At 44.9% G+C, this 26,270-nt stretch overlaps 1 protein-coding gene across 1 annotated transcript; it reads right to left on the bottom strand.

Moving 5' to 3' along the window:
* Positions 1 to 6,710: 6,710 nt before the first annotated feature.
* Positions 6,711 to 25,410, bottom strand: LOC146869244 (UPF0739 protein C1orf74 homolog). The gene is made up of 2 exons (XM_085653523.1): positions 25,371 to 25,410; positions 6,711 to 7,675 (listed from the first exon to the last, which is right to left on the bottom strand). The coding sequence occupies exon 2, from the start codon at positions 7,515 to 7,517 to the stop codon at positions 6,711 to 6,713; it is 807 nt and encodes a 268-aa protein (XP_085509649.1). The 5' UTR covers positions 7,518 to 7,675; positions 25,371 to 25,410.
* Positions 25,411 to 26,270: the final 860 nt, after the last annotated feature.

Genomic DNA, 26,270 nt, shown 5'->3' with positions numbered 1-26,270 from the left:
CATCTCCAGCTGACCAGCAATGCTCCTCCCCCTTAACTGAAGAGCCGCTGCTGCCCAATATCCATATAACAAAAGCACCTCTCAATGGGCATTTTGTTGTTTGGTGCGACTGCAACTATGGACGTTTTTCAGGGGTCGCAGTTGCGACCACTGGAATGGCCATTGCGACCACTGTTCTCAAAGGTGGCAAAATCAGTGCCTGGAACACAGGGGTAGCTCTTCCTGATAGTTGTCAGTCGGGGCTCCATTTCCTAGTTTTCTACCAATTTGTTTATTACACAAATAGTAAATAACACTATTTGTGTAATAAACATGGAGTACAATTAGCTGGAATGTGACCCTATCTGGCAGCTAAGGTAAGTCAAAAATCTTTTTAATTAATGTTGTATGCGTGCTTGTGAGAGTGTTTAAATGTGAGTGTATGTGTAAGCATGTGTAGTGACTCAAAGTAAAGGTCAAATGGTGTGTGATGTCTCTTCCACTACCTATAGCATTTTTGTGAAATGATGCTGATGTCTACAAGTGGCGGTGTGCCAACTTGCAAGTTCTGTTAGAGCGATTGATTCTGCATCTAGTACTGCACCACGTCTCTAGAAGTCTCTGGCAACAGCTGCCCACTATATCTTCAGTGATGCTGTATGCTGCAATTAATCTCTGGTACAAAAAGTCGTAGGATAGTGGTGATAATCATGGAGGGCCATTAAGGGATTTATCTCTAGGAGAAATTAAGTAGTTCAACACTTTCATCAGGTGTTGGCAGTGACAGTGAGACTACGCCAGAGATAGTGTTGATGCCAGCATCACACCACTTCAAGGCACCTTAATGGTGGCGCAATCTTTGACTGCGATTGCTTACTGTGCATTATTGTAACTTGGGTACTAGGTTCAAAATAGGGATGTGTACTCAACCATAAAAACAATTTGTCATGGACTGTTCCTACAGTTTTCATGTTGATTTACGGCTGCCAATCTTTTCTACTTCTGGTATCTTGTGGATGTACAATATCTCACTTTCACATTTTAAAATCCTATTGCAAAGGTTATTTTACATTTACAGCTGGTACATGATAGTGATAGCTAGTTTGAAATATTGTATGAAAATGTAAGAAAAACATAAAATGAAAAACAAAAATACTGGATTGGTAAGCACTTCGTGTATGTTATTTGCAGTCATTGGTGCTTACTTTTCTTGTTTTATAGAGTACTGCCAGGGTGGAATTACTCTAATGTTGGTCATAACCGCTTAGTGTATTTGTTATCTTGGTATTAAGTTAACTTTTCTGACTCCTTTCCGATTTCAGTGTGCTGACTTCAATCTGAATTGGACTGCCTGAGTCAGGAGTACCTCTTCTGCCAGACAAAGCTTCGTGAATGCAGAAACCAGAGCAAAACATTTCAGGCTAAGAGGCCAAAGGTAACAGATGCCCACAGTGTGCTACACATAAATAGAGACCCTTTTGATCAAGTCCCTGTCATGTGCAGAAGGTAAAATCGAATGTTTGAAATATTTGTTTGGTTGTAAAACTTGATTTCAATCACCAGGATCATAAAAGCACCTTTTTCTACAAATAATAGACAGAAATATTGCGAACTAATATGCGATCCATTTGTTTAGGTCAATATAAAATAAGTCGCACTTTCGAACCTTAATATAAAGGAGTAATGAGTTAGATATTTGAACATAGTAACGAAAAAGTCATCATTTTGGGAGCTGCTTTTAGGTAGTGCATTCTTACGCCTCCCATGTCACTTAAGATTTGGTTAAATGATGCTATTCCAAAGAGCAGGTTTTGTTGTTACACAAAGAAATTCAAAGAGTGTGTGGGGCTTTTTTCATTCGGTCTCTCTCCTTTCTGCACATTACTTTATGTGACAGTCACAGCCGGACTCCTTTCTCTTTTTAGGGGTGCTGCAGCAGTTGCTTGTTTCCATGTCTGATGATCTTCCTAGCAACAGCGACAGCACTATGCTACATCATTGTTCTACAGCACAGTTTAAAACGATAAGCTGGAGTATGCATCTTACAGATTTTAGACTGGCGTTAGACATAAAGTGGTAAAATCGTTCTCAGGAATTTCGTATTTGTAAAATATTTTTTTAAATAATGTTTTATGGAGTATTTGCCTGCTTGCAATTTTAGGAAACTATTTAATAAAGCTTCCTACAAATGTTGAAATTATGTTTTTAATTTCTTTCTTTTCTTGTTTTATATTCACCATACTGGAAAAAGCAAACTAACCCATTTAATCTTATATTGCTTGCCAGATTGTCTGTAACCTATACATTAACATGTAAAAACATGGTGGATTCTGTGGAAAGCCTTTGGCAAATTACAGTTCTAGTACACAGTTACTAAGCAATATTTTCTTTATTGGAGACAATAACAAGATAGTATCGCACTGTGCTCCGTGTCTCTGCTTCAGGCTTTCAAGGATATGAGAACGAACGGATGTATGTCGTTACAACGCACACTTTTACAACGCATGCACTTACAACGCATTTTTTACAACGCACAATCCATTACAACGCATGACATTACAACGCAGGACACTACAACGCATTTTTAAAAACTACCTTTACAACGCATTTCCATTACAACGCATACTACCTTTACAACGCATACCATTACAACGCATAATATTAAATTGCATTTAAGGTAAGTATTAGATAGTATAGGGGTAAAAATTACTATTCTAACTCCAGGGGGTGCAACAGTAGGGTAAGTGTTGGATAGTATAGGGGTAAAAATTACTATTCTAACTCCAGGGGGTGCAACAGTAGGGTAAGTGTTGGATAGTATAGGGTTAAAAATTACTATTCTAACTCCAGGGGGTGCAACAGTAGGGTAAATGTTGGATAGTGTAGGGGTAAAAATTACTATTCTAACTCCAGGGGGTGCAACAGTAGGGAAAGTGTTGGATAGTATAGGGGTAAAAATTACTATTCTAACTCCAGGGGGTGCAACAGTAGGGTAAGTGTTGGATAGTATAGGGGTAAAAATTACTATTCTAACTCCAGGGGGTGCAACAGTAGGGTAAGTGTTGGATAGTATAGGGGTAAAAATTACTATTCTAACTCCAGGGGGTGCAACAGTAGGGAAAGTGTTGGATAGTATAGGGGTAAAAATTACTATTCTAACTCCAGGGGGTGCAACAGTAGGGTAAGTGTTGGATAGTATAGGGGTAAAAATTACTATTCTAACTCCAGGGGGTGCAACAGTAGGGTAAGTGTTGGATAGTATAGGGGTAACAATTACTATTCTAACTCCAGGGGGTGCAACAGTAGGGTAAGTGTTGGATAGTATAGGGGTAAAAATTACTATATTATGCATTGTAATGGTATGCGTTGTAATGGTAGTATGCGTTGTAATGGAATGCGTTGTAAAGGTAGTTTTTAAAAATGCGTTGTAGTGTCATGCGTTGTAATGTCATGAGTTGTAATGGATTGTGCGTTGTAAAAAATGCGTTGTAAGTGTAGTGCGTTGTAAAAGTTGCGTTGTAAAGGTTGTTCCCCGAACGAACAGCAAGCAACACTCGGCAGGATAGTGGTGGTTTCAACATTGCCTCGCTACAACCACTCTTGCACACTCTTTACGTGGGAAACGCTTGGTTGAAGTCTCTTCGTTTTTTTCACACCGCCACTTATGAACTCGTAGTTTCCACAGGACAGTGACGGTTTCTGTGTTTTCTCAATAAAGTGGAACTTAGCTGCCTTTTCCAATAGTCTTAAATGAACAGACACCAACTGCTCTGAGTCCAGGCTTTTTTTCTCCGCGGTTGCTGATTCATGCTTTACCTTGTACTTTGAGGATTGCCTTGGTTCCCTTCAGATAAACATTGCTTGCTCTGTACCTTTGCCTTGATCAATAGGGTTGATGCGCCTGAAGGGATCATTGTTTTGTTTTATAAATTCAGCAGCAGCAAAATGCCTGAACTGCCTTAGTCAACCGCTGCCCAGAGTTAAACACGACCTAAGCTTCATATCTTCAGTACATCTGTAGCTGTAGAGACCAACTTGTAGATAGATGATCCATAATGTTAATGTCTTCAATAAACTGCATCATTACTTGCCAACAGTCTAGCTGGGACAGTCGTCTCCATTAGAAATCGAACGTTTGCAATCCCGCTTGCCATACAGATATAATGTTTAGTTGTTGTAATATCCACTGGACTATGCAGCTTCAACTTCAGAGGACACTGTGCCTGCAAGTAGGATTTTTCTCTCGACCTTCCAGTAATTAAGGCTTCAAGACGGGTGCTGGCAATGTACAAATACTAGATAGGTGTTTACTGGTATTTCTTTATTCCAGTTGCATTGCTCGTCTAGCCCGTTATTGCACTGAACCACGCTGCGTGTAACACGTTTGTATTGTAGAACATTGGAGCACTTGATACAGGTACACAGTTTGGTTCTATTCTTCATCAAGAGCCAATCCTGGGTTTGAACCTAGGTGCGCAGATTCAAAGTCCACAGTTTTGCAAACAGACCATAGCTCCCGACTGTACTGGGCTGTAGCGGTTACATATGAAGCAACAACCATTTGAAAAGGTGGCATAGCACCAAGTTTACAACCTTCACCTCATTATACCATCTTGGGGAGTTTGACTTTTCCATTTGGGAGAATGTAATATAATAACACTTGACAGTTCTGCTGCTCTTCCGGTACAGAGTTGCCAAGTGTGATTGGAAGCAGGAGCATATGATGGGTGACCCTGAAGTTGTCGGTTTTTATTATCTAAATGGATAGAGCTTAGTAGTAATGTGACAGGACAGGATAGAGAGGTAGGCGCTGCCGCATGAGAGAATGACACTTTATTTGGCTGCATACAGAGACTACTACAATTGTGAGTCTCTCACATGAACCTTTTTCCACCTGGCTGAAGCCTACACGTACAGTATGTTAAAAAAAAATGTTAGCAACCCTACTTGCAACTAGGGACATGTTAGTAGCTTACATACTATTACTTTGGGCTGTCCTTCTTTCTCAAAATATTTGCTTGGCGGGAAAAAATGCTGTTGGAAACCTGTTGCCTTGGCACATTTAACTGGACAGTTAGACTCTTTTTAGCATGAGCCTTTTTGATAACATAGTTCAACAACAAAAAAATGTGATCCACGTAATATACAGTAGCTACCCTTGTAGACTTTCAGGAGAGCAATGTATAATAGTATTCTGGCCCACCCACACACAACCTCCTTCTCTAGGTTACCGATCTCTTGGTTCAGTTCTTGTCCTAGATCTATTTTGACTTCCCTCACTTTTGGCAAGGCAAGTTCATCTATAGTCTGCATCAGTGAGACACCAACCTGGTGAAGTAGTGATGTCACCACTACTCATTCTTTCTTTAGCCAATGGCAAGAGCTCGATTAGCTTGTTTATGAGTCAAGTACGGGTTTTGTAGACCTCGAAGGTGAAACCATATGCCTGGAGAGAACAAAGAGGAACAGTCCTGCCTGCCTTTAAAACTCCTTGCATTCTTGCCGATCTCCACATAAGAGGAGGGCGGGTCTGCACTGCCATTGGCTTAGAAGGTATGTGTTCAGCAACTGACCAACTGAAAAGTCCCTTTGAGATCTAATAGATGCAGAAGATTCGCCTTGTAGACATGCTGCGCAAGTTCGTGAAAGTCTTAACTGGGTAAAATATTCTATACATTAGTCTGCAGATGCTTTTGGATACATTCCTGTGTAAAGATAAATACTGGCCATTACTCGATACACCAAAAATATTAACCTAATTGCAAAGACCTAAGGCTTGACACCAGAAAGAGATGTTTAAGTATAAAGATATATTAGAAAGGCACACTTGAATATGAATACCTGAAAACATTTTAGAAGCAAATTCAGATTTGTAGAACGCAAAAAGTGAACAGACCAGCTTAACAGCAAGCAGTGTATTCAAAAGGACAACGAACATCTATGGTGATTTAGCCTCTGGCGTTATTTTCCCTGGTCTGTAATAAGCTATCCGAATAGCACATCTGTACCATGTACGTGTCCTTGATTTGTGCTTGTTCAGAAATATATCACTTCTTGGTGAAACGGCACAGGGTCCTGGCACTAGACACTTTCGCAATAGTCTTGGTTCTGCTGAACACACACGGCTGCATTGTAGTTTACTTTTTATCTATTCACAGTTTGGGGAATTAACACATTTGAAAGACACCTGAGAAGTGCAACAGGCATATCGCACCGAGGTATTAAATATACAACACACTCTGTAACGAAAACAACTGAAATTGAAAAGTAAACTAAAATTGAGATGATTATCAAATGAGCCCCTTTGAATATTCATAATTACAAAAGAAAACTCTAAATCGTGTAACTTTTCTAAAATGCTGTTCAGTTACTAAAAGCCACAACATCAGGAAGGAATCTCCTTAAAAGCTGGGGTGTCTACAAGATGTGTGCACGAGAGGAATAAACCTGGGATTTTGGTCTCCTGTAACTGTGATTTTCCCTGGATTACAAAATGTAGTTAAGTGCTCACATTAAGACATAGATCTCCCACCCAAAGATAGAGAAAAAAGAATAAAGCATGAATGGAGAGAAATGTGAAATACATTCCCCGTATCAATTATTCTTCCGAAGTAGGATGGTATTGGTATAGTCCAACAACAATTCCCAGCAATGGCGAGATACAGTGCCAGAGGCGTATGTAGATCTGTGGTGAAGGCTCACACCACTAATTTTTAAAACATGGATGTGATTTACAAAGCTACGGCTGTCAAGACTGTCAAATGACTGGTCACACTTAAATTAGTAAAACAATTCTGTTTAGAAAAAGCATTCTTCAGGTTTTCAGTCCAAGAGTCTAGATACTCCCTCAAGCAGTGGTGCAATACCTCTGGAACGCTAAAGGAGTAAAGCTGAAATCGCATGCTATCGCTCTTCTTTAAACATGATCCATCTGCACTGAAGACCCGAAGAGGCATGAGGGCTAAGCAATTTTCAAACCCTTTCCTTGTATCAAACCAGTAGGAAGCAGGATACCCCAAAAGAACGCCAAATATGCTGCACAAATTCCATTCTTGGCAGTTTACTGCCCCCATAGACACAGTTCCAGGTTCACCATTTCTAAATAGGGTGAGATGACTAAACAGTTCAAAAACGTGTCCCTTGATCTCCTCGGAATGGCATGGTTCACAGACCGTCGGACTTGTCTGGCCTGTCGAAGCATCAACAAAGGCAACAGCATTTCTGTGCAGAGCAGATTCCAGATTCAACACTGCATTCTCCACATTCACCACAATTATGTTATCTACTATGTCAAGGAGATGTACGTGGTGCTTGATCCAACCAATGAGTTGAAGTTCCTGAAGGAAGTTGCAGAGTGGCACAATCCCAGCTGTGCTGTAATCATACAGGAAGGCAGGTTTCAACCCACAATCTACAGCTAGTATTTCAGTGGCAAGGTTCAAGGAGATGGATGGAGGGAAATTCTTCTTCTTCTTCTTCCCTGTCCCCAGATGACGTTGTGCTGCTGCGATCAACAGTGGAGAAAATGCTGCAGACATTATTTGGCGGTTCAAGCAAACATTTTGTCTGTTTCAGTAAACTAATCCAAGAAACTATCTTGAACCCTTATTGAATTAGGCTGATTCCATGCGATCACTGCTCTCAAATTTGTGAACTCATTACACATGTAATTTTGCTTTTGTTATGCTTCCATTCACTGAAAGAAAAAAAAAGAACAATGTATGATTACAAGTTACATAAATAAGTCACTTAGATTAATGTAACCAAATGTGTGAAGAAAAGATTCACTTGACAAAGTAGTAGATACACGTCAACAGGGTTTAGCATTAAGAATGGTCAAAGTACTATTACAGTTGGTCACACAGAATACTCAGACTTGGTACAGTCTGTGTTACTGTTACTTTCCAATTAGTATATTCGCATGGCCAGGCAGGTACATTTACTACTGGATTGCTTTCACCAGCCTCTAGTTCAATGATAAGTGCATCCGTGCGGCTGGATAACGTTACTGGAATCAGGATAGAATTGTCCAGCAGTAAAATCATTAAAGGCGGTTAGGGGATTACAGAATCGGAATAACAGATCTGTGCCGAACTTTGCACCTACCAGACTGCTCCTACATTTGAAGAATATATCTATTTCGAAATTCTCAAAAAGTCTCAGGAGTAAAATGTATACATGCAGAATGTGTACAAGTTTTCAAATCCTCATAGGAAATGTAACACGAGTGACTATTTGCACATGTAACATTTTTATTTCTCCACAAAGAAAGTATTTTCCCCTCTGCACATACCATTTTCTCTATATCCCCTCTTAATTTTGGTGGCAATTATTTACCATTCATATTGTGGAAGCAAACTTAAAGAAGTCCATTTGTATATTTTTCCATGTTTGGAAACTACTTGCAAATTGTTGGAGATTACCCACAAGATTAAGTTTCTGTGGGCATTGAAGAACCTTTACAGGTCGACTAAACCCAGAAGGCCCACTACCTAATACACTTCTACTACTACTTTTACAATTGTGAAAAGTCCACCATACTAGCAAAATTGCAGCACTCGTCAATGCATGTACTGAAAAGTCTGTCATTTCTCATTAACCAGAATCAGGAATTTTTGCCAGGCAATCAAAATGTTTGCATCCATAAATTTATCTTGGGTACAAAAACACTTTAAAAACATAGAGCCCGTGGTAGTTCTGTTTGCAATCGTTAGTTGATAAGAACAACCTTTTTGACCTCGAATATCTTTTGGATCCATTTGAGACGTCATCCTCAAACCTTTCACAGATGCGGAAGCACATGGGTTTGATAGGTTTCATGAGTCTAGTAAAGACATTCCAAAACCTGTAATTCACATTTAAAATCCCATAAGCATATTTCCTCACTGACACACCAAAAACCTCTAAACAATTTGAACCCAAACTTGAACCAGATGGTATTGCTTGGCCAAAATGTAAATACTTTTCTGGTCTGGTGTAAATCTGTTCAATAATTCTGAAAACAACCAAAAATGAGAGATTAAAAATGTCGCACGTCTGAATTCTGAATCTAACTCCATCACTCACAGGCTGAGAGAATTGAGAATTTCTTAATGTGACTTGTCAGACTTGCGCAAGCCATGGATTGTAAAAAAATATTGTGCAGTCTCATGAGAGCAAAGTGGGTACATCACAAACTGAAGGAGGGGTGGAAAAATTCCATGGCGCACAAAAATCAACTACTAACCACCAGTGGCAAATCACACTTTGACTCAAGGGGTGACATACAGCCTTTTTTATTCCCTAACACACTTTCACTGACTCACTTTTACTGACTAGGATATTAAGCAATAGAGTAAAGAGGCACTAGGCTATACACCAAGGATCTTAGACAACATCCCTATATCCAATAATACTAGCCCATCCCTGTTCCACTTTAGGAACGAGTTGCATATGCATCTCTTTAAAGAACACTACATCGTGATGAAATACACTTTTGCTATCAAGAATCAACTATTTTTCCAATCACTAAATGACTGCATCCTAGCCTTTGACACTGTACAGCTCTCGGCTGCCTTTTGGGAAGGCATGCGCTATACATATAACACATACATACGTACATACAATAGTCCTGTGACTGAGCTCCAACAAGTCCTTAATAGTCTGACCCAAGAAAAGTAAACTTGTATCTTTGAGGAATCTTTGGCTTACTCTTTCTTGTATCTTCCTCCATCTCAGGAAATTCCACACATTTCAGCCTCAGGAGGTAAGTTTCATAATGACACATAAGCATTCATTTCAGGGCCTTAGTCACCTTTAGCCCTGCAAGTCAACAGCAGACTAGTGCCATCACTTCTGGAGCAACATTTATCAATGGTCTTAAGCAGACAGGTTGGACTTCATCAGAGCAGCAGGCAGCTAAGACCTCTCACCTTTTCAGATCCAAGAAAATTCTCTGCTCAGACTGGGTCAAGTAAGGTATTTTAAAGTATAAACCAGTCAGTCCATCGGTCTTTCAGCAAGTTATCCAGCCAATCTTTTTTTTTTTTTAACACCTTTATTTTCATTTTCAACAATCCTGCAGCAGTTACACAAACAGTATTGGCTGCAATCCACAGTACCTTCATGAGGAGCTCGGCTGGTTAGGTTGAGGACTTTACTGATCACAATAGCACATTGGGGCTCTCCTCTCCAGCCATCATTGATTATTTTCCCATTCTGGCTCACTCACGCTAATATCGGGCTCATCTTGATTTGCATTTAAGAACACCCCACTCAGTTCCCTCCATTCCCTGAGGTCATCTGCCAATTTCTCATCCCTTCGGCTCAATTTCATATGTTGTTCTTCTGCCATTGTCCACTCTCTCACATTGCGGTGCCATGCATCTACTGTGGAGGAGTTATGCCCCATCCATGTTATAGCAACCCTACGTTTTGCTAACACTAACAGCAGCTGCATTAACTTGTACACCATCTTGCATCCTTTAGTTTTTTTAATGTGACCCAGTAAACAGTGTAGCGGTGAGCAGTCAATTTGGAATATTCCCCTCTGTACATCGGCCCTTACCTGCGTCCACAATACATCCATCCTAGGGCAACTCCAAGCTAAGTGTAGAAAATCTGCTGCTCTATCCCCACATTGTGGAAAGTGATCTGTTCGAGAAGGTGTAATACGATCAAGTTTCGCTGGCATATATGTGTGGGGCAAAAAATTGTAATGCACCAACCTAAAACGTGCTTTACAGGATACTGTATGTGTCAGCCCACTAATGGCGGTGCACATCTTATCTTACATGGGTGTTTGCAGGTCTGCATTCCATGCCTCCCTCGCCCTAGGGGGAAGACCAGCAGCATCCAACCTCATCGTTTTGTAAAGCAAGCAGATCAATCGACGTCCAGCGTCACAGGTTCGAATTAGGTCTATGGTGTGTGTTGTCTGCAGGATCACGGGATAGGCAGCCCATGTCACTTTAAACGCTTCCACCAACCGTGTGTAGTGCAAGTAGTGCCCTAGTACCAGTGTGAGATTCCCACATGCCTCATCATGTTTTAAAAGTCTCACCAGTGTATAAGTCTGCCATCACTTTGCAGCCATCGTCCCTCCAATCCTGGAATGACATGTGTGCCATCATTTGTTGCACTGGCGCCAATATCCCTACAGGCAGTTCCTGATGAAACGGGCCATGTTTCAGGACTGATTCCACGTACAACTGCCAAACAGAAGAGGTTTGACCTACTATGTAGGCCACTTCACCTGTGACCACACCAATAGTCTCTTCTCCCAGTTGTCTCCCTCATCAAACCACCGGGTTGCATGTTGCAGATGCGTCGTGTAATAATCTAGTAATCCCGCCTTGGCGCCTCCAGTCGCACCTCCTCATACCGTCGAGACAGGGTGCTCAGTGCCACCCTACTATTGGGACCCGCCTAGAGCAGAGATGTGAACACCGAGCTCAGTTGTTTACAAACAATCTTTGGGATAGCGCATAATGGATTCTGCAAAGCATAAAGACAGTGTGCGAGTACCACCATCTTGGACAGTGCCAGTCTGCCCATCAGTGAGAGCGGCAACAAGTTCTAAAAGGCCACCGATCTCCACAATGCAGCGAGTACTCTATCCACATTTAGGTTGAGCAGTTGGGCATCTGTAAGCGCTACCTGTACAGCCAGATAGCTAAAATGTGCCAGTTTCCCAGCACAACCTAAGGCAAGGGAAGCATTCATGGGGTAACTTTTCCATGTTCGCCCAGGGAAGATTAAGGATTTGTGGCGAATTAGATGCAGGCCAGAAAAGTGCCCAAAATCATAAAGGAGCCACAAAAGATTAAGTAGTGCCATCCAGGGTGAAGCTATGCAGAACAAAGCTTTGTCTGCATATAATGTAACATGCGGCTCCACCTAGACGAAAGGCCCACTTACCAATTTCTCGCCGCACCCAAACGGCTAACGGCTCAATCGCCAGGGCAAATAACAGTGGTGAGATGGGCACCCATGACGCATTCCCCTATTCACATTCTTGAGGGACTCTGGTCCACCCGAATCCTAGCGTGTGGGCCGTAAGAGCAATTTGACCCAGCTCTGAAACTACGGCCCTATGCCCACCACTCTCAGCACTTCCTGTTGGTAACCCCAATCCACAGTATCAAAGGACTTCTCCAGGTCTATCAACACCAGGGCCAGTTGCTCATTTCTATGCTTCGCTTCATGTAATATATGAGATTACCGCTGCAGATTCATGCCCGATCAAGTGCCTCCCCGTACTCTTGTAGTAGGGACTGCCCCACCGTAGCCGAGAATGCCTGATAGAACTCTGGCGGGAATCTGTCCGCCCTCCCCGGAGCATTCGCCCTAGGGAGCGCCTGTAGCGCTGCGCCCACCTACTCCAATGACAACTGGGCATACACTGCCTCCACACCCAACGGGGGTAGGTGCGCCAGGGGTAATCCCTCCAAAAGTGGTATATAGCGGTCTGCTTGGACAGCAGGGTCCGCCTTGTGCACTTTCCTTAAGTGTGGCCGAAATACCTCAAGAATGGCTGCTCTGGTGTACACTATTGTAGCTTCCGGCGTGAGCAGACACGTAGTCAGCGATAGGGCTTGTTCCTCCGCAAGATCCAGGCCAAAAGGTGCCCAGACTAGTCCCTATTCCTGTGTAACGTTCTCTGTACTGACGGAGTGTGCATTTATCTAGCCTATCCCATATGTCGCTGATGAGTCTGCGCAGACAGTTCTCTGTCATCAGCGGTCCAATGCACCTGTTCCTCTGCTTGGGCTGCCCCCAGGGTGTCCTCCTGCTCTTTGAGCTCCCGCTGGAGCTGTCGGCAGACCCCACACATTAGTCACATACATACATCCCTCAACACCACATTCAGTGCTTCCCACTCCGTGACCCTACTAGCCATCCCCTCCCATTTAAATGCCATATATTCCGTCAGTCCATGAGACAGTGCTTCCCTGCCTACCGGGTCCTCTAGGATTTTAGCAGACATTCTCCATGTCCTCGGTACCTGGACAGGACCTCCCCACTTCAATACTGAGTTAACTGGGGAATGGTCGGATAGAAAACGAGCTAAGTGTGTCACTACAACGTCTTCTCCTCTGGACAGTCCAATATGTAGTTAAAGACCCCCATCTACAGAATGGGTACGTCCAACTCCTGTATTATTAAGTCTTCCATGACCTGATAAAACGCTGGATCATTGGCATACGGGGCGTAGGAGTAGTCACAACCGTCTAGTGTTCCCCTAATCAGCACATAGCGACTGTTCACGTCCGCCTCCATATATGTCAATGTGAAAGTTATCCCGGGAGCCACCCATATCAACACACCCCTAGCATAAGTCAAATAGGAAGAATGGTACATCTGACCATGTCATTTCTTGGCCACCCAGTCTAGATGTCTCCTGTCAGCATGCTATAGATAAGTGATGTCTTTTCAAGAAGGTAAGCACTCTATGCCTCCTGGTACAAGTGCCTAGGCCCCGGACATTCCAGGTCAGTAGTTTAAATTCAGTTGCCATCCCCATGTACTGCGTGTTTCAAATAAATCCCCTGTTGCCGACCCTTAACCACTGTGTGCTGCTGCTGCTGCAAAAAGCTGCATCTAATAAACCAGCAATACATTAACAGCTCCCCCCCCCCATGGACAAATAACGTGCAACTGTGCAATCGTTAGTGCCCTCCCCCTGCTCGTGCCAGGATGTGCACAGCCTACCCATCAGTCCAACAGGGACTGGTTAATTCCCCAGGGAGAACTAGAGTCCTGACCGGGATCAAACCATCATTGTGATCAGCCATAGCCCACGGAGGGGCAACAATGCATCAATCTCCAGTGTGTACACAATGCAGGCGACAGTTGCTCCTCTCATCCACCATCCCTCCCAAGTCTCCCGCCCAGCCACACCACCATTCGACCATCAAACAGTTCTGCAGCGTTACCACACGCACTGAAACCAGGGTCTACAGCACAAGTGCACATGGTCACTGCACTATCATAACAATAAAGAAGAAACAATCAGGTATAGTCTTGGGCACCACTCTCAGTCGTCTTCCGTTTCCGGTGCTGGAGCTGGCAGGGAGTCAAGAACAACATCTTCTGTTGGGCTCAGGGTCACTGGCACATCTCCAGGCTCCAGTATGGACGAGGGAGAATGTGAGTCTGAAGCCTGTGTTTCTAAAGTCCCAAGGTGCATGGTGCCATCCTCTCGAAAGGTGACCCTCTGTTACCCCAGCGGCATCTCGCTAGGCCCCCCTGCGGTCTGTCCATTTCGTTGCAACCCCCCACTTGGACATGAGAGCCCCATCGTCACCTCTGGCTACGCGGTTCATGGGGAAGGGGAGCATCTCCCCGAATCTCAAGTCTCCCACACCTCCTCCGCCGTCTCAAAGAAATGTGCTTTTCCTTGCACCAGAACCTTCAGTTTAGCTGGGTACAAAAGCATCTACTGTAGTTGCAAGGTCCGCAGCTGCTGCTTGGCTCCCAGAAATGACCTGAGCAGTTCCTTCGCCTGCCTGGTGTAGTTCGGGTATATGGTGATTTTACTATTGCCATGGGTAAGATTTTAGCGCTCACATGCTACATGCAGTTTACAGTCGGGGTCACGGTAGTTAAGTGTTTTGGATAGAATAGTCCACGGCTGGGCCCCAGGGGGTGCGGCGGCACCAACGCTCTTTCCACAACGAAAAAGTCAGGCAGGTACCATGGGCACAGTTGAGTACGGATCCACTGTTCCGACGAGCTCCCCTCATCTTGTTTCGGGAACCCCAGGACGCGGATATTGCTGCGCAGGGCCCAACCCTCCGCATCTTCGACCCGACGCTCCAGAGCCCTCATGGTCATGGCCATTTAAGTCACCTGCTTTTCATAAAAAACACCTCTCCTCTTAGCTCAACAATGTCTCCATCCGCTGTGGACACCTTGTCCACTACTTTTCTCAGGTCCGCCCTCAGTAGATTCACGTCCACCGAGACTATTTCTATTTGGTGTTCCAGGGCCGTTCTGGAGCCCTATATGGCTGCCAGCAGGTCCACGCTGGAGGGTTCCCCACCTCTGTCTTCCCCCTCTTCGCTGGTACCCTTTTGTCTAGTTATCCACTGTTGGGGGTGTTGCATCGTGGTATATTGAGTTATTGTGTTGGCGGAGGGGACACGGTGCCTTATCCTTACCCATGTCACAGAGGTCCAGGGCATCCTGTGTTTCAGCCAACAATTCCAATGGCATGTTCAAAAGAAGGCTAGGGCGCTGCTGGGTCCATTTAACGCCCCGCGCCATGGTGGGGGCCAAGGCCATTGGTGCACCACCACCCAGTCTGCCCTCAATCCAGCCACCCATGGTCAAGCCCCTGGGAGCACCGAAGTACAAGGCGCTCCAGGTCAGTTCCACTGCTCATGTAGAGAATCAGAGTTCTCCAGCTCTACCCATAACTGGGAAGGCGGCCACATGAGAACGATATGGTAGGCTTTGTGTGGGGCTTATTCATGACCCGGGTCCGTCCCCTGCTAACGTGGCTTTCCTACGACTCAGTGGGAATCCTCCAGGTTCCAGGATCACTGCTGTGCCCAGGGCGGGCCCCCCACAGAACCCTCAGGGGCCCCTGACAAGCCACTAGGTCGCAATGTCATCTGTGCAGGTCCACCCACATCTCCTCGGGCTCACAGCTATCCCTTATTGCCCAGCTTGGCGGATCCCTCTCCGCTGACTCACCGATCTGAAGGCCAGACGGGGCCCCGCCCCCACCTCTCTTCGATGGCCCTCTGTCTCTCCCGTAATTTCTCACCCCTAGCATAGGTCCCTCAGGACCACTTCAATAACATCGCAGCACACACTGACGCAGTGGCCCCACCTGCTCTTCGTCCGCAGTTTCACCGGGGCTCCGGCCACGGCACAGGTCGCAAGCAAGGGCCGGCCACCTCGATGTCAGCCGCAGCACTCGCCGGGTGCCACAACTGGGGCAGTCCTCACCCCACCGGGGGCTGCAAGCACCCTTGCTCTCCTCCCCATGCTGCACCGTGCGACGACATGCGGCAGCGACCACCACAGCTGGGGAGCCGATATCCTCCTCCTTCTGCCCTCGCCCATGAGGCAGGGTGCACCGCAGCTCAGGATGTGGCCCTAGGACGTCATCACAGGCCACTGCCCAAAATAGTGGCCGCCAGGTGCCCAGTGCGCGTCTGCCGAAGCAGGTCTGTGTCTGCTACCGGCCTGCAGGATTCGGTAGGATTGCAGGATCAGGCTGGCCGGTTGCTTAAGAGCTCACGTCCTGTCAGCCATGTTGCTTGGCCACGTCACTGAGAGAATGAATTCCAACCAATCTTAATAAAGTTCCCAGGTTTCCCATTGACAGTACTGCAGCAAAGAGATGCATTTCTTTTCCTGGACATTCAATCTGTAGTATTAAATCTATCCCAGATTTCCATCCACAAAAACAGCAAATCCCTATGTGAGCTGTGCAGATTCCACCCCAGCCTCCAAACTCTAGTCATCTCCCTTCCAATTCATCACTGTGGGTGTCAAACGCCAATCCCTCCTTCCCATCCCCTCCCTAGGTAGGCCTTGTTCAAGACCTACAATAGGACACTGATCCACTAGCTCACCTGGCTTTTCCTTCTGTTATGCCTCAGAGTATACTCCTTCCCACTGATATTGTAAAAATACACCCTCCTCTCCAACTTCCTATACCTGTACTCTGTGCCACTGTTCTTTGTGCCTGCAGACCTGCTCATGAACTGCCTTACCAGAGTGACAGCTATAGGAATTTGGAAACCAAAGTATATGTTCTTTTAAACAGAGCACTCCTTGGTAGGCCTGAACGGCAGGCTGCTACCCTTGGAAAGATCAATAAATACGGTGTCCAGAGCAGACAAATGAGCAGAATACAGCATAAAGGTGGATTTATTTACAAGAAGATATAATGCAATGCCTCTCAACCTAACCCAGACTCTGTGCTACAAATGCTGATCTACATCCAGCACCAGAATGCAATGGCACGGGCATGGACAAATGGAAGACACTGACTGTGTTTTACTCATGTTACTGGCACAGTATGCACTGGCACATGTATGTGGCTTTGCCTACAGTCCACAGAAGACACTCTGGCACCTATAACCTTTGCCCCATTTGATATATGTGTATGGGTGAATGAGAGGTATGGTCATGGCTCCAAAAGTGTATTTCCCATGTAAATTACCATACACAATATTTGAAAAGACTTCGGGCCAAATGTTATTCTTTGTAAGTACTTTAGTCATAGGTTCTGGGCACCTGGTATGTCCCATGGTCAGTCCCTACGCAGAAAGAGATATATATATATATTCACTTAAAAAACCATAGGTTTCACACATGTTATAGTTAGCTGGACATTTCACTCGTAAAAAACCAATGAAATTCCCCCGTTATAGTTAGTTCAGATAACTATAACTCGAGCGCCCGCAATCCACTGTTCATGACGTCACATATTACATCACTCATGACATGGTCAGTGGCATCACTCATGACATCACTGATGACATCATCCTTGTGACATCATCCTTATGATAGAGTGGCGGTCGCGCGAGTTATAGTTATCTGAACTAACTATAACGGGGGAATTTCATTGATTTTTTATGAGTGAAATGTCCAGCTAACTATAACATGTATGAAACCTATGGCTTTTTAAGTGAATTTGCAAGGTTTTTTAAATGCTAATTCCTAACTATAACGTGTGTGAAACCTATGGTTTTTTTAAGTGAATTTGTAAGGTTTTTAAATGCTAAGTTATGTATGTTTTATTATATTTTTTATATATATATATTTTTTTAAAGGTTTTTCACCGTGCGCGAATGGTGCGCGCACCCTGCGATTTAAAAAAATATATATATAATGTTTTTTTCACCCTTCGGGGTCCTTCAGGGACCCCCTGACAAAGACTAGGGGGTCAGGAACTCTCTACCCTGCCCCCTTTTCACGTTCTCCACCTTTCTTTTTCACAGTCAGACACAAAACAAACAAAATGGCGGCCGACACTTCCTGATTTTGACCGATTCGAACATTGACTGACATGTAACCACCAATCAGAATTACGCTCGGCGCACGTTAAGGTGCGCGCACCGTGCGCGCCTATAGATATGTATGTACTTTTAACTGCAATTTTCTCAGGAACTACTGAACAGATTGACTCCATATATGCAAAAGGCACATCCCTGACCTGAGGACTACCTCTTTGCCAAATTTCAAGTAATTCTGTTCAGCCGTTCGGGCTGTACCTTCGACTAAAGGTCCTATGGGAAAATGCATGGGGAAAATGCGTTTTGGGACCCCCCTTTTTTCTCTTTTTGACGAATCACCCCGAGACTTTCAGGGTAGGAGCTGAGTGGAGCGCCCCATTAGTTTTGAAAATTTCGCGAGGATTCGTCAACCGGCGCCAAAGTTATTCATAATAGAATTTTCAGATTTCCTATGGAAACTCGGTCCTAACTATAACTATCTACTGGCGACCGCCAGTAGATAATATATATTTTTTTTACCTAAAAAAAAACAAAGGTTACAGGGACGTTATTTAGTTAGGAAATAGAGTTTACAGGGACGTTATAGTTAAGCTGTCACTCTAATGAAATAATGTCAGGGTTCGCTCGCCTTCCCAGAGCCTGTCTATTGAAAACAACATGCGGGAACATTTTCTTTGCTTTTCTTATCCCTCTCTTTACACCTATGCAGAACTCCCTAAAGTGTTAAAAGGACTCTCACCAACTGAGATTCGCCATGGCAAGCTTCATCATCGAGACCTCAACCAGATACCTCGTATATCTGGAGGGGGCCGGACCCTGGAAACCAAGGTATCTCTGATTGTATGAATCTATATATGTTTCTGTGCGCTGTTTCTGTGGTACATTTACAAGAGTTTTTGACATTGTCACCAAGAGTCCTGCGGGGCCCAGTGAGGTCCCCTGGGTGATCATGCCAGAGCAGCCCCCGGGCTCCTGAGGAATCCCGCTGGCTCAAAAAAGAATTTATGAAAGAAGGAAAATGTAGGGTGTGGGTCAGACCAGACCTTATTGCTAACACTGCGCTTCACACATTTCCACACCATGCCATGCACCGATATGATACACTGCTTATCAGCTTACATATTGCATAACTGATGATATCTGCAATCTACAGTGTAATCGATGACAGTGCAAGTTATAATTAGGTAAATTATGTATATCTTGTGGAATTCAGTGTTTTTTAGGTTTCTAAACATTAGTGCACCGGTCTCCAACCTTTTCTGCAGTGAGAGCTACTTATGATCAGTGAAAATCATTCAACGGCGGCACCGCCGTTAATGCCGAGGAGAGTCGCCCCACCTGCTGCGAGTGCAGCAGGCACACACAGAATAATAAAATGGTCATTACCTTACCATTTTATTATTCTATGTGCCGCTGGCCAAGCTACTACAAGTCTGGAGTTTGTAGCGCGGAATCAGCGCCAGGCCTAAAGAAGCCGAGCGCAAGGTCCGTGTGGGGACATAATAGGAAAAGCGTTTCTGGAGATATAAAGGACCCTGGCCATGGAGAGCACGATGAGCCAGAACTAGAGATTTAAATTTGATTCTGGCTGCAACCGGTAGCCAGTGCAGTGCGTGGAGATGGACCGTAACACTCTTCCTGGACGAAATACCCAGAAGTAGTCTAGCCGCCTTGTTCTGGACTACCTGGAGATGTATGAACATGTGTGTATATAAATGGGATATATGAGTATGGGGTGAATGAGTCTGTCATATGTACTTGTGGCACAGGACATACCTTCGCCATATGCAACCCTTTTTTTTAAATGGAAGAAATTTAAAGTGCAAAAAATTATATAATATGGAACAAATTTTTGCACTTTAAATTTCTCCCGCTTCAAAAAATGACTGTAATTTTCAGTTATAAATATGACATTGTGTCTACCAGCCACTGGGAGCAAGATGCCTTCTGTGTGTAAATGCTCGGGAGACATGGTGCCATGTTTACAGAAGCCTTTGTATTAAGCATCCTGACCTTCAATAGCACAAGCTGCGGGCTGCGTAGCCAAACTTTCTTTCAGAAATGAATCCCTGGCATACAAACTTTATGGTGAACTTTCGAAGGTGACTTTTCATTGTTTCTGGTTCTGGGTCATGCAGAGCAACACCGAGAGAGCAGAGGTGTGCAGATGCCGGGTGGAGACCAGAAGGCAGCTGCAGAGGCTGTGGAGCGGCGTGGAGGCAGAATATGCAGAACTGAATGGGGGAGGGGGGCGGGCTGGGGCATGTTAGGGCCGTCCTGGTCCAGTCAGCTGTCTACTTGACATCTACTTGCCGACCACGCCCGGTCCGTCAGTGGCGCCTCCGGGGGCCTTGGGACCGACAGGGTTGAGTCCCCTGCCACCCATTGCATTAGCCAGCACCGCCCCACAAGCATTGCAGAAAAAGCAGAGTGCAGACGCTGGGAGGAGACAGCAGAGGCCGCCGTATTGGTACCCCCTTGGTCCGTTAGCCATCTACTTGCCGGTCACGCCCGCGGGACGGTCTGCAGCAACCAGTGGCAGCTTTGACTGCTCCGGGGCAACCTGCCCGCAGCACACAGCAAGTCATCTCCTCAGTAAACGCAAGACAAGACCACCATTAGCAACACTTGCTGGCCAACGTTCCTCGGGGATGAATAGGATCCAGTTGCAGTTGGCGGTTTATCCCTATCCCCGTCAGTTGCCATACGCCCCAGTGCCCCATGCACAGGTCCACCCTCCGGAAATACATGTCCAGAGCAAGGGTCCGGCATAAGCAAGCAAGGTGGTAAGGCTCTAGAACCGCGACACAACAGCTGCAAGGCGTGGAGGCGGCCGGCACTAGTACGGTGCGACTTGTGCCTCTCCAACATTAGGGCACATATCAGCCATGCTCTGCGCATGTAACACAAGAGGAGCGCACAGCATTCAGCACACCTCCAACAGCCACCCAAGTAACCAAAGGCTCCACCACCGCCATCCAGCCACCCAGCTAGACTTAACACCACCCATGGCTTTTAATCACGTCTGTTAAAGTCCAGGTTTCTGCCAGGAGATACTCAATGTGTTCCTCTCCCCGCCCATCTAGACCGCTGAATGCCATAACCACACATATGCGTGGTTAAGGCAGATGCGTGGTTTAGGCAAGCGTTGTTCTGCTTGTGTGGAATGGCAGGTATGAGTCAGCTCGGTTGTTAAGGCTGTTTTCCTTTTGTAGGTCCCTTGAGAGGGTGAGCTTGTAATCTTGCATGGGAAAGGGATATTTGGCCTGACCCATCCCAGATGGTAACTGCAAGGCTTATTTTGCCCGTGTGCAAGAGTGAATCGGTGACCCCTGTAAGCCAGGAGAGGGACACTGTGGGCTGCGCCATGCATTGAGTTCTGTGCAGGGACCGCCAAGCCCATACCGGCTCTTTGAAGTGACCCAGAATGCCAGAGGGAGCGACCATAGAAGTAATATTGCCAACAAAGTGCCAAGACTTCTGTATGCCTTAGTGGCAACCCAGTATGCCAGGAGGGGCTGCCATGGTACATGTTTTGACGTCCTGATTCGAATGAGCCCTGGCAGTGACACACGGATTTAGTATCAGAAAAAGTCACAAATGAGGAATTTAGTGCTTTGACGCTGCCGGCTATTATTCATCTTTATTTAAGAAAGAATGATACAAGTCATAAAAGGTCACAAAGAGGATCGTTCTACTCTTTGCTGTTTCTACAAATGAACCTTTAATGAACCAAGCCACGCAAACAAGAAATTTGGGTTCTGCCTTGAGGCGGAAAGATTTTTACTCTTCCTAAACTAAAGAAACAGTGACATTTCCAACACAAAAATCTTTTCCCCGCTCTTCAAGTAATACACAATTGTTTCCTATTTCGGAAATTACCCAGACCTCGTCCTGAGGAGAACCCGTAAAGGAATTAGGGTTTGAAACGCACAGACCACGACTGATGGGGTATCCTTGCACAACGTGGATCAATATGGAGGACTAAAAATTAATTTTCAGTGTAAAAGAAAAACAATCCCATCAAGTCCATATTAGATATCTTGGACCCCCATACTGTACACCAAGAGCCCCTGTTGTTAATCTATCGCTCTGGCTCCCCAAATGTAGGACTGGTTGAATATTGAATTTTCCATGTTTTTTATTTGTTTATGCTTTAAGATTTGTTTGTCACAATGAACACAAAGATTTTTTTAAACGTTGTACATTTCATAATAGAAAGTTGATATTTCTCTCTTGCTTGAAAAGATATTTAAGATTATAAAGTGATATGAGCATTTGTAAAAAAATATCCAGAGGTCATGTTTATTGAGTAAAAAGGATCTTCACAAAGAAGTAAAATTGTTAAAATGACGCAGCCACCTATTGTTGTTTCGTGTTTATATGGTATAGGTTACGGCACAGGAGAGTTACTGCAGCAACCCCATATGCCAGGAGCGACATGGTACAAAGTATTGTCAAGTTCGCCCCATCACCAGGGAAAACTAAAGCTGCGACCTGCGGGTCGAAACTGAGCACCAAGACCTGCCCCCTCACTGACCCTGTGGATTAAGGAGGACGCCGAGTGGACTTTATTCCGCCGCTGACGTCCAATTTGGGAGTACAAGATCAACTCCTTCCCCCCTGTGTGGGGACTGGCTGAACTTATTGCACCAACAGACGCCTAGAGCACCTCCAATCGCTGTTGAGACAGGCAGCACTGCTTGGGGGAGAGCCTGCGACTGCTGCTGCGTGTACCACAAGCTGCCCGAATATGCTGAGCAGGTTCAGAGCATTGCAAGGGCCAACAGACGGGCACCCGCTGAAGTGCTGAACGCTTCTGTGCTGCTGGAGCGGGCAAGACTTGATTTGTGCCCCGGGTGATTAGCTGCTGAAGGTGATGTGGCACTGTAGACACTTTTGACGATTTCCTGAGAGTCAAAGAGGACTCTTGAGTAAGGCCTACTAGTGAGCATTCCCTGGATGCGGCCATCAGTGAAAGCAGAATTATCCTGTACACACTGCAAGGGAGAGTGTGGGAAAGGGGTTTACTAGATAACGACTAGAGCCCCGGCCTCAAGTGGATTGCGTTATTGTTTCCGAATATCGTACACTTCTTTGAATGAACAGAGTTAGAAATAAAACACTTCTTTCTATGGTAAAAACAATTATTTGACTGGAGATTGATTTATTGACATTACTGAGTGCACTTTGAGTTCTGACTTGTGTTCACTAATCTCTACCTACACATCCCTACCCCGCCGCCCTCCTGAGGAGCCTTTGACTGCTCAGACTGCTCATCCAAAGCTACTGCTCAGAGTCAAGTGCAGAAGGGGTAATTGGCCCAGTTGCTCAGGATCCATAGTAGGTCGGGCCCCGGGAAAACAGAGTTGGGCTGAAGAAAAATGAAGGCGGGAAAACTGAGATAAGTGAAAAGGATTTATTTCCAATAATTGAAGCACCCACGACCGAGCGCTCCCGCTGCGTGCCAGGATCTCGGCCAACTGATTAACGTTAACAGAATCCTGGCACGCATAGAGCAGAGCCCGATCGTGGAACCATATTCAAACAATACATAGACAGTGAGACACCCTCGCGCTGGCTGCAGCTCAATGATGCCTCCAAGCAAAGTAAGCAACGCTACACACTACAACTTTACCCCCCCCCCCCCCCCAAGAACAAAAGGAAAATAGAACTATGAAGCAGAAGAAAAACATTTGTCAAAAACAATGGTAAGCATAACTTGAAATTGAATGCAAAAGGAGTATCGAAAAGTCCTGGTTACAAATTCATGACAAAACATAATCATTGAACCTGGAGGGTAATCTTCTATTGCGAGAACCCAAATCAGCAGATCGCATGGAAAAACCGGCAGAAGTCGAAACAGTCTTAGAGACAAGACTTTCTTGCAGATTGACGTGTGAGGGTGAACATTGAGAGGGAAAAACTCTCCCAGTATCAGGTTCTCGCACAGTTGGTGAAACACCAGAAGTAGGATCATGCAACCAACTAGTCCAGCCACAATGTTCAACCTCGTGTTTAGACAACTTCAGTAAAGACTTGACCTGTGATCCAGAAAGATGCACAAGCGATCTTTCATTCCACCACCCCTTACTACCAAGGAGTGCTGAACCTTTACTTACACCGGTGACCTGAACAGGGGCAGAAAATTGAGACAAATCCTTGGGAACTTTTGGGGGATTTTTGATAAGAACCCAATCAAAGACTTTCAATTCCATATTATTAAAATATTTACCTGAATCATGCAAGGACTTCATAAGATTCTGCTAATGCAACACAATAGACTCAAGACTTCTGTTACGAGGGCCACCCTTATCATGTTTGTTTTGCAACCAATTGAGACACAAATCGGTGTGGGTATTTCTACCTCTCAAAAGGGTAAAAGGAGGAACTCCTGTGGTGCAGTGAGGAGAAATATTATAAGACCATAATTTAGCCTCAACACAATCTTGAACGTCTTGACCAGATGAAAGAGCTGCTTGAATGGCATCCTTAATTAATCTGTTCACCCTTTCAACCAAACCATTGGACGCTGGGGAATACACAGCAACTTTAAAATGAGTGACATAGTTTTCAGCTAAAGATGTACACATCTTGTTCGAGACAAAATGGGTACCACTGTCAGTTACAATAATAGATGGCGAACCTTCCACAGCAAAAACATTTTTCAAAAATGTGAAAGCATTAGAGGTGCTGGCTGAATCACAGAACATATGATAAATCCATTTAGAATGGTAGTCAACCATCAGGATGAGAAACTTGAGGTTATGGGGTAAGACATCATAAGGTCCAGAAAAATCTAAGGTGAAGGTGCGGTCGTGCGCATTGTCTGTACGCGGTGAAGCAGAAAATGGCAATGAAGGCGCTGAAAATAAGTGAGGAGTTGGTGGGTGGGTGCTGGCACTGTGGATCCGGTCATCGCCAAATGAAGTAAAATGAAGACGAGAAAATTCTGAGATAAGTTGAAAGGATTTATTTCTAATAATTGAAGCACCCACGACCAAGCGCTCGCGCTGCGTACCAGGATCTCGGCCAACTGATTAACATTGACAGAATCCTGGCACGCACATAGCAGAGACCGATCATGGAACCATTTTCAAACAATACATAGAGAGCGAGACACCCTCGCTCTGGCTGCAGCGCAATGATGCCTCCAAGCAAAGTAAGCAACGCTACACACTACATGGGCCCAGTAGCCCCTCCGTGCCCTGAGCCCTCTGAAACGGATTCTGACAGACTCAGATACATTTTTGGAGTTACTAAAAACACAGTTTCTTGCTAGACTGTCAACAGAATTTGTGGTCTGCTCAAAATATCTACCGGCCTATTCAAACATAACTTCTCCAGTGGCTGCCTCTAGAAAATAGCCAAATTTAAACCTGGCTGCCTTTCTTACACCGCACAAACATATCCAACAACCACCACACTTACATAACAAATGACCTGTCCCACGAGGCTCCCACAACACAGAAAGCTTGGCAATGGCTGTTCTTCAAAGTGTATAAATGAGCACAAGGCAATCCTGCCAACCAACCGCTCTGCAGCCTGTTGCTTTCTTTTTAAAAGGAAGTGAAAATTCAATTGAAGGAAAACCTATCGGGCTAAACCCAGTCTACCGGGGGCATGAAACGCAAAGATAAACATGGCTGGTGTGTATGTGCTTTACAGCAGTTTTCCTTCCTTACTCATTTCAGCTTCGTTTCTCAGCTTTACTGACAAACCAATAATTACAGACATGGTTGAGACTCTGTTAGAATTACTAGTGTTTTAAAGTTTTGCAATACATATAGCATGCCATTACTAATTATGTCCTTCGTTCTCATATTGCCTGGCACATCACAGAAGAAGTGGTTTACCAGATAGGCCTGTGTCACCACAACACGACCTTTAAGGCTACAAAACGCACAATGCTGTCATTTGTTATATGCCACTGTGTCACAGCATAACCTGCCCCGTGCAGCAGAGGCCTTAAATAGTAAATGACTAGAACCCCTTAAGGGCCATTCTAAAGTAACCGTCTATGTCTATTGTGTTCAAAAGGGCCACCTCGATTTGTTGGCACACATTTTAATCATTTTTGTTGCTGCTCTGAAAAAAATTCTTGCTATATTTCTCTTGGCGAAAAATGTAGAGCCGGGGTGAAGTGTCACCAGCGGTCGAAGTGGGCGGGATCGGCAGGGCACGGCGTGCCCCTACTTCTTCAATTCCAGGGATTCCGTTCCCCTACTTTTTTATTTTGAAAATGCGTCCCAGGACACAAGAAATCACCATCACCTATAAATAAAGCTTGGAGTTCCTGGCGTGTTCCTGGCGTTCGAGGACGGGCGGCAG

This window comes from Triturus cristatus, chromosome 1_1 (genome assembly GCF_964204655.1).
Source record: "Triturus cristatus chromosome 1_1, aTriCri1.1, whole genome shotgun sequence".
Taxonomy (NCBI): Eukaryota; Metazoa; Chordata; class Amphibia; order Caudata; family Salamandridae; genus Triturus; species Triturus cristatus.
This window is presented reverse-complemented; position numbering and strand designations above follow the sequence as displayed.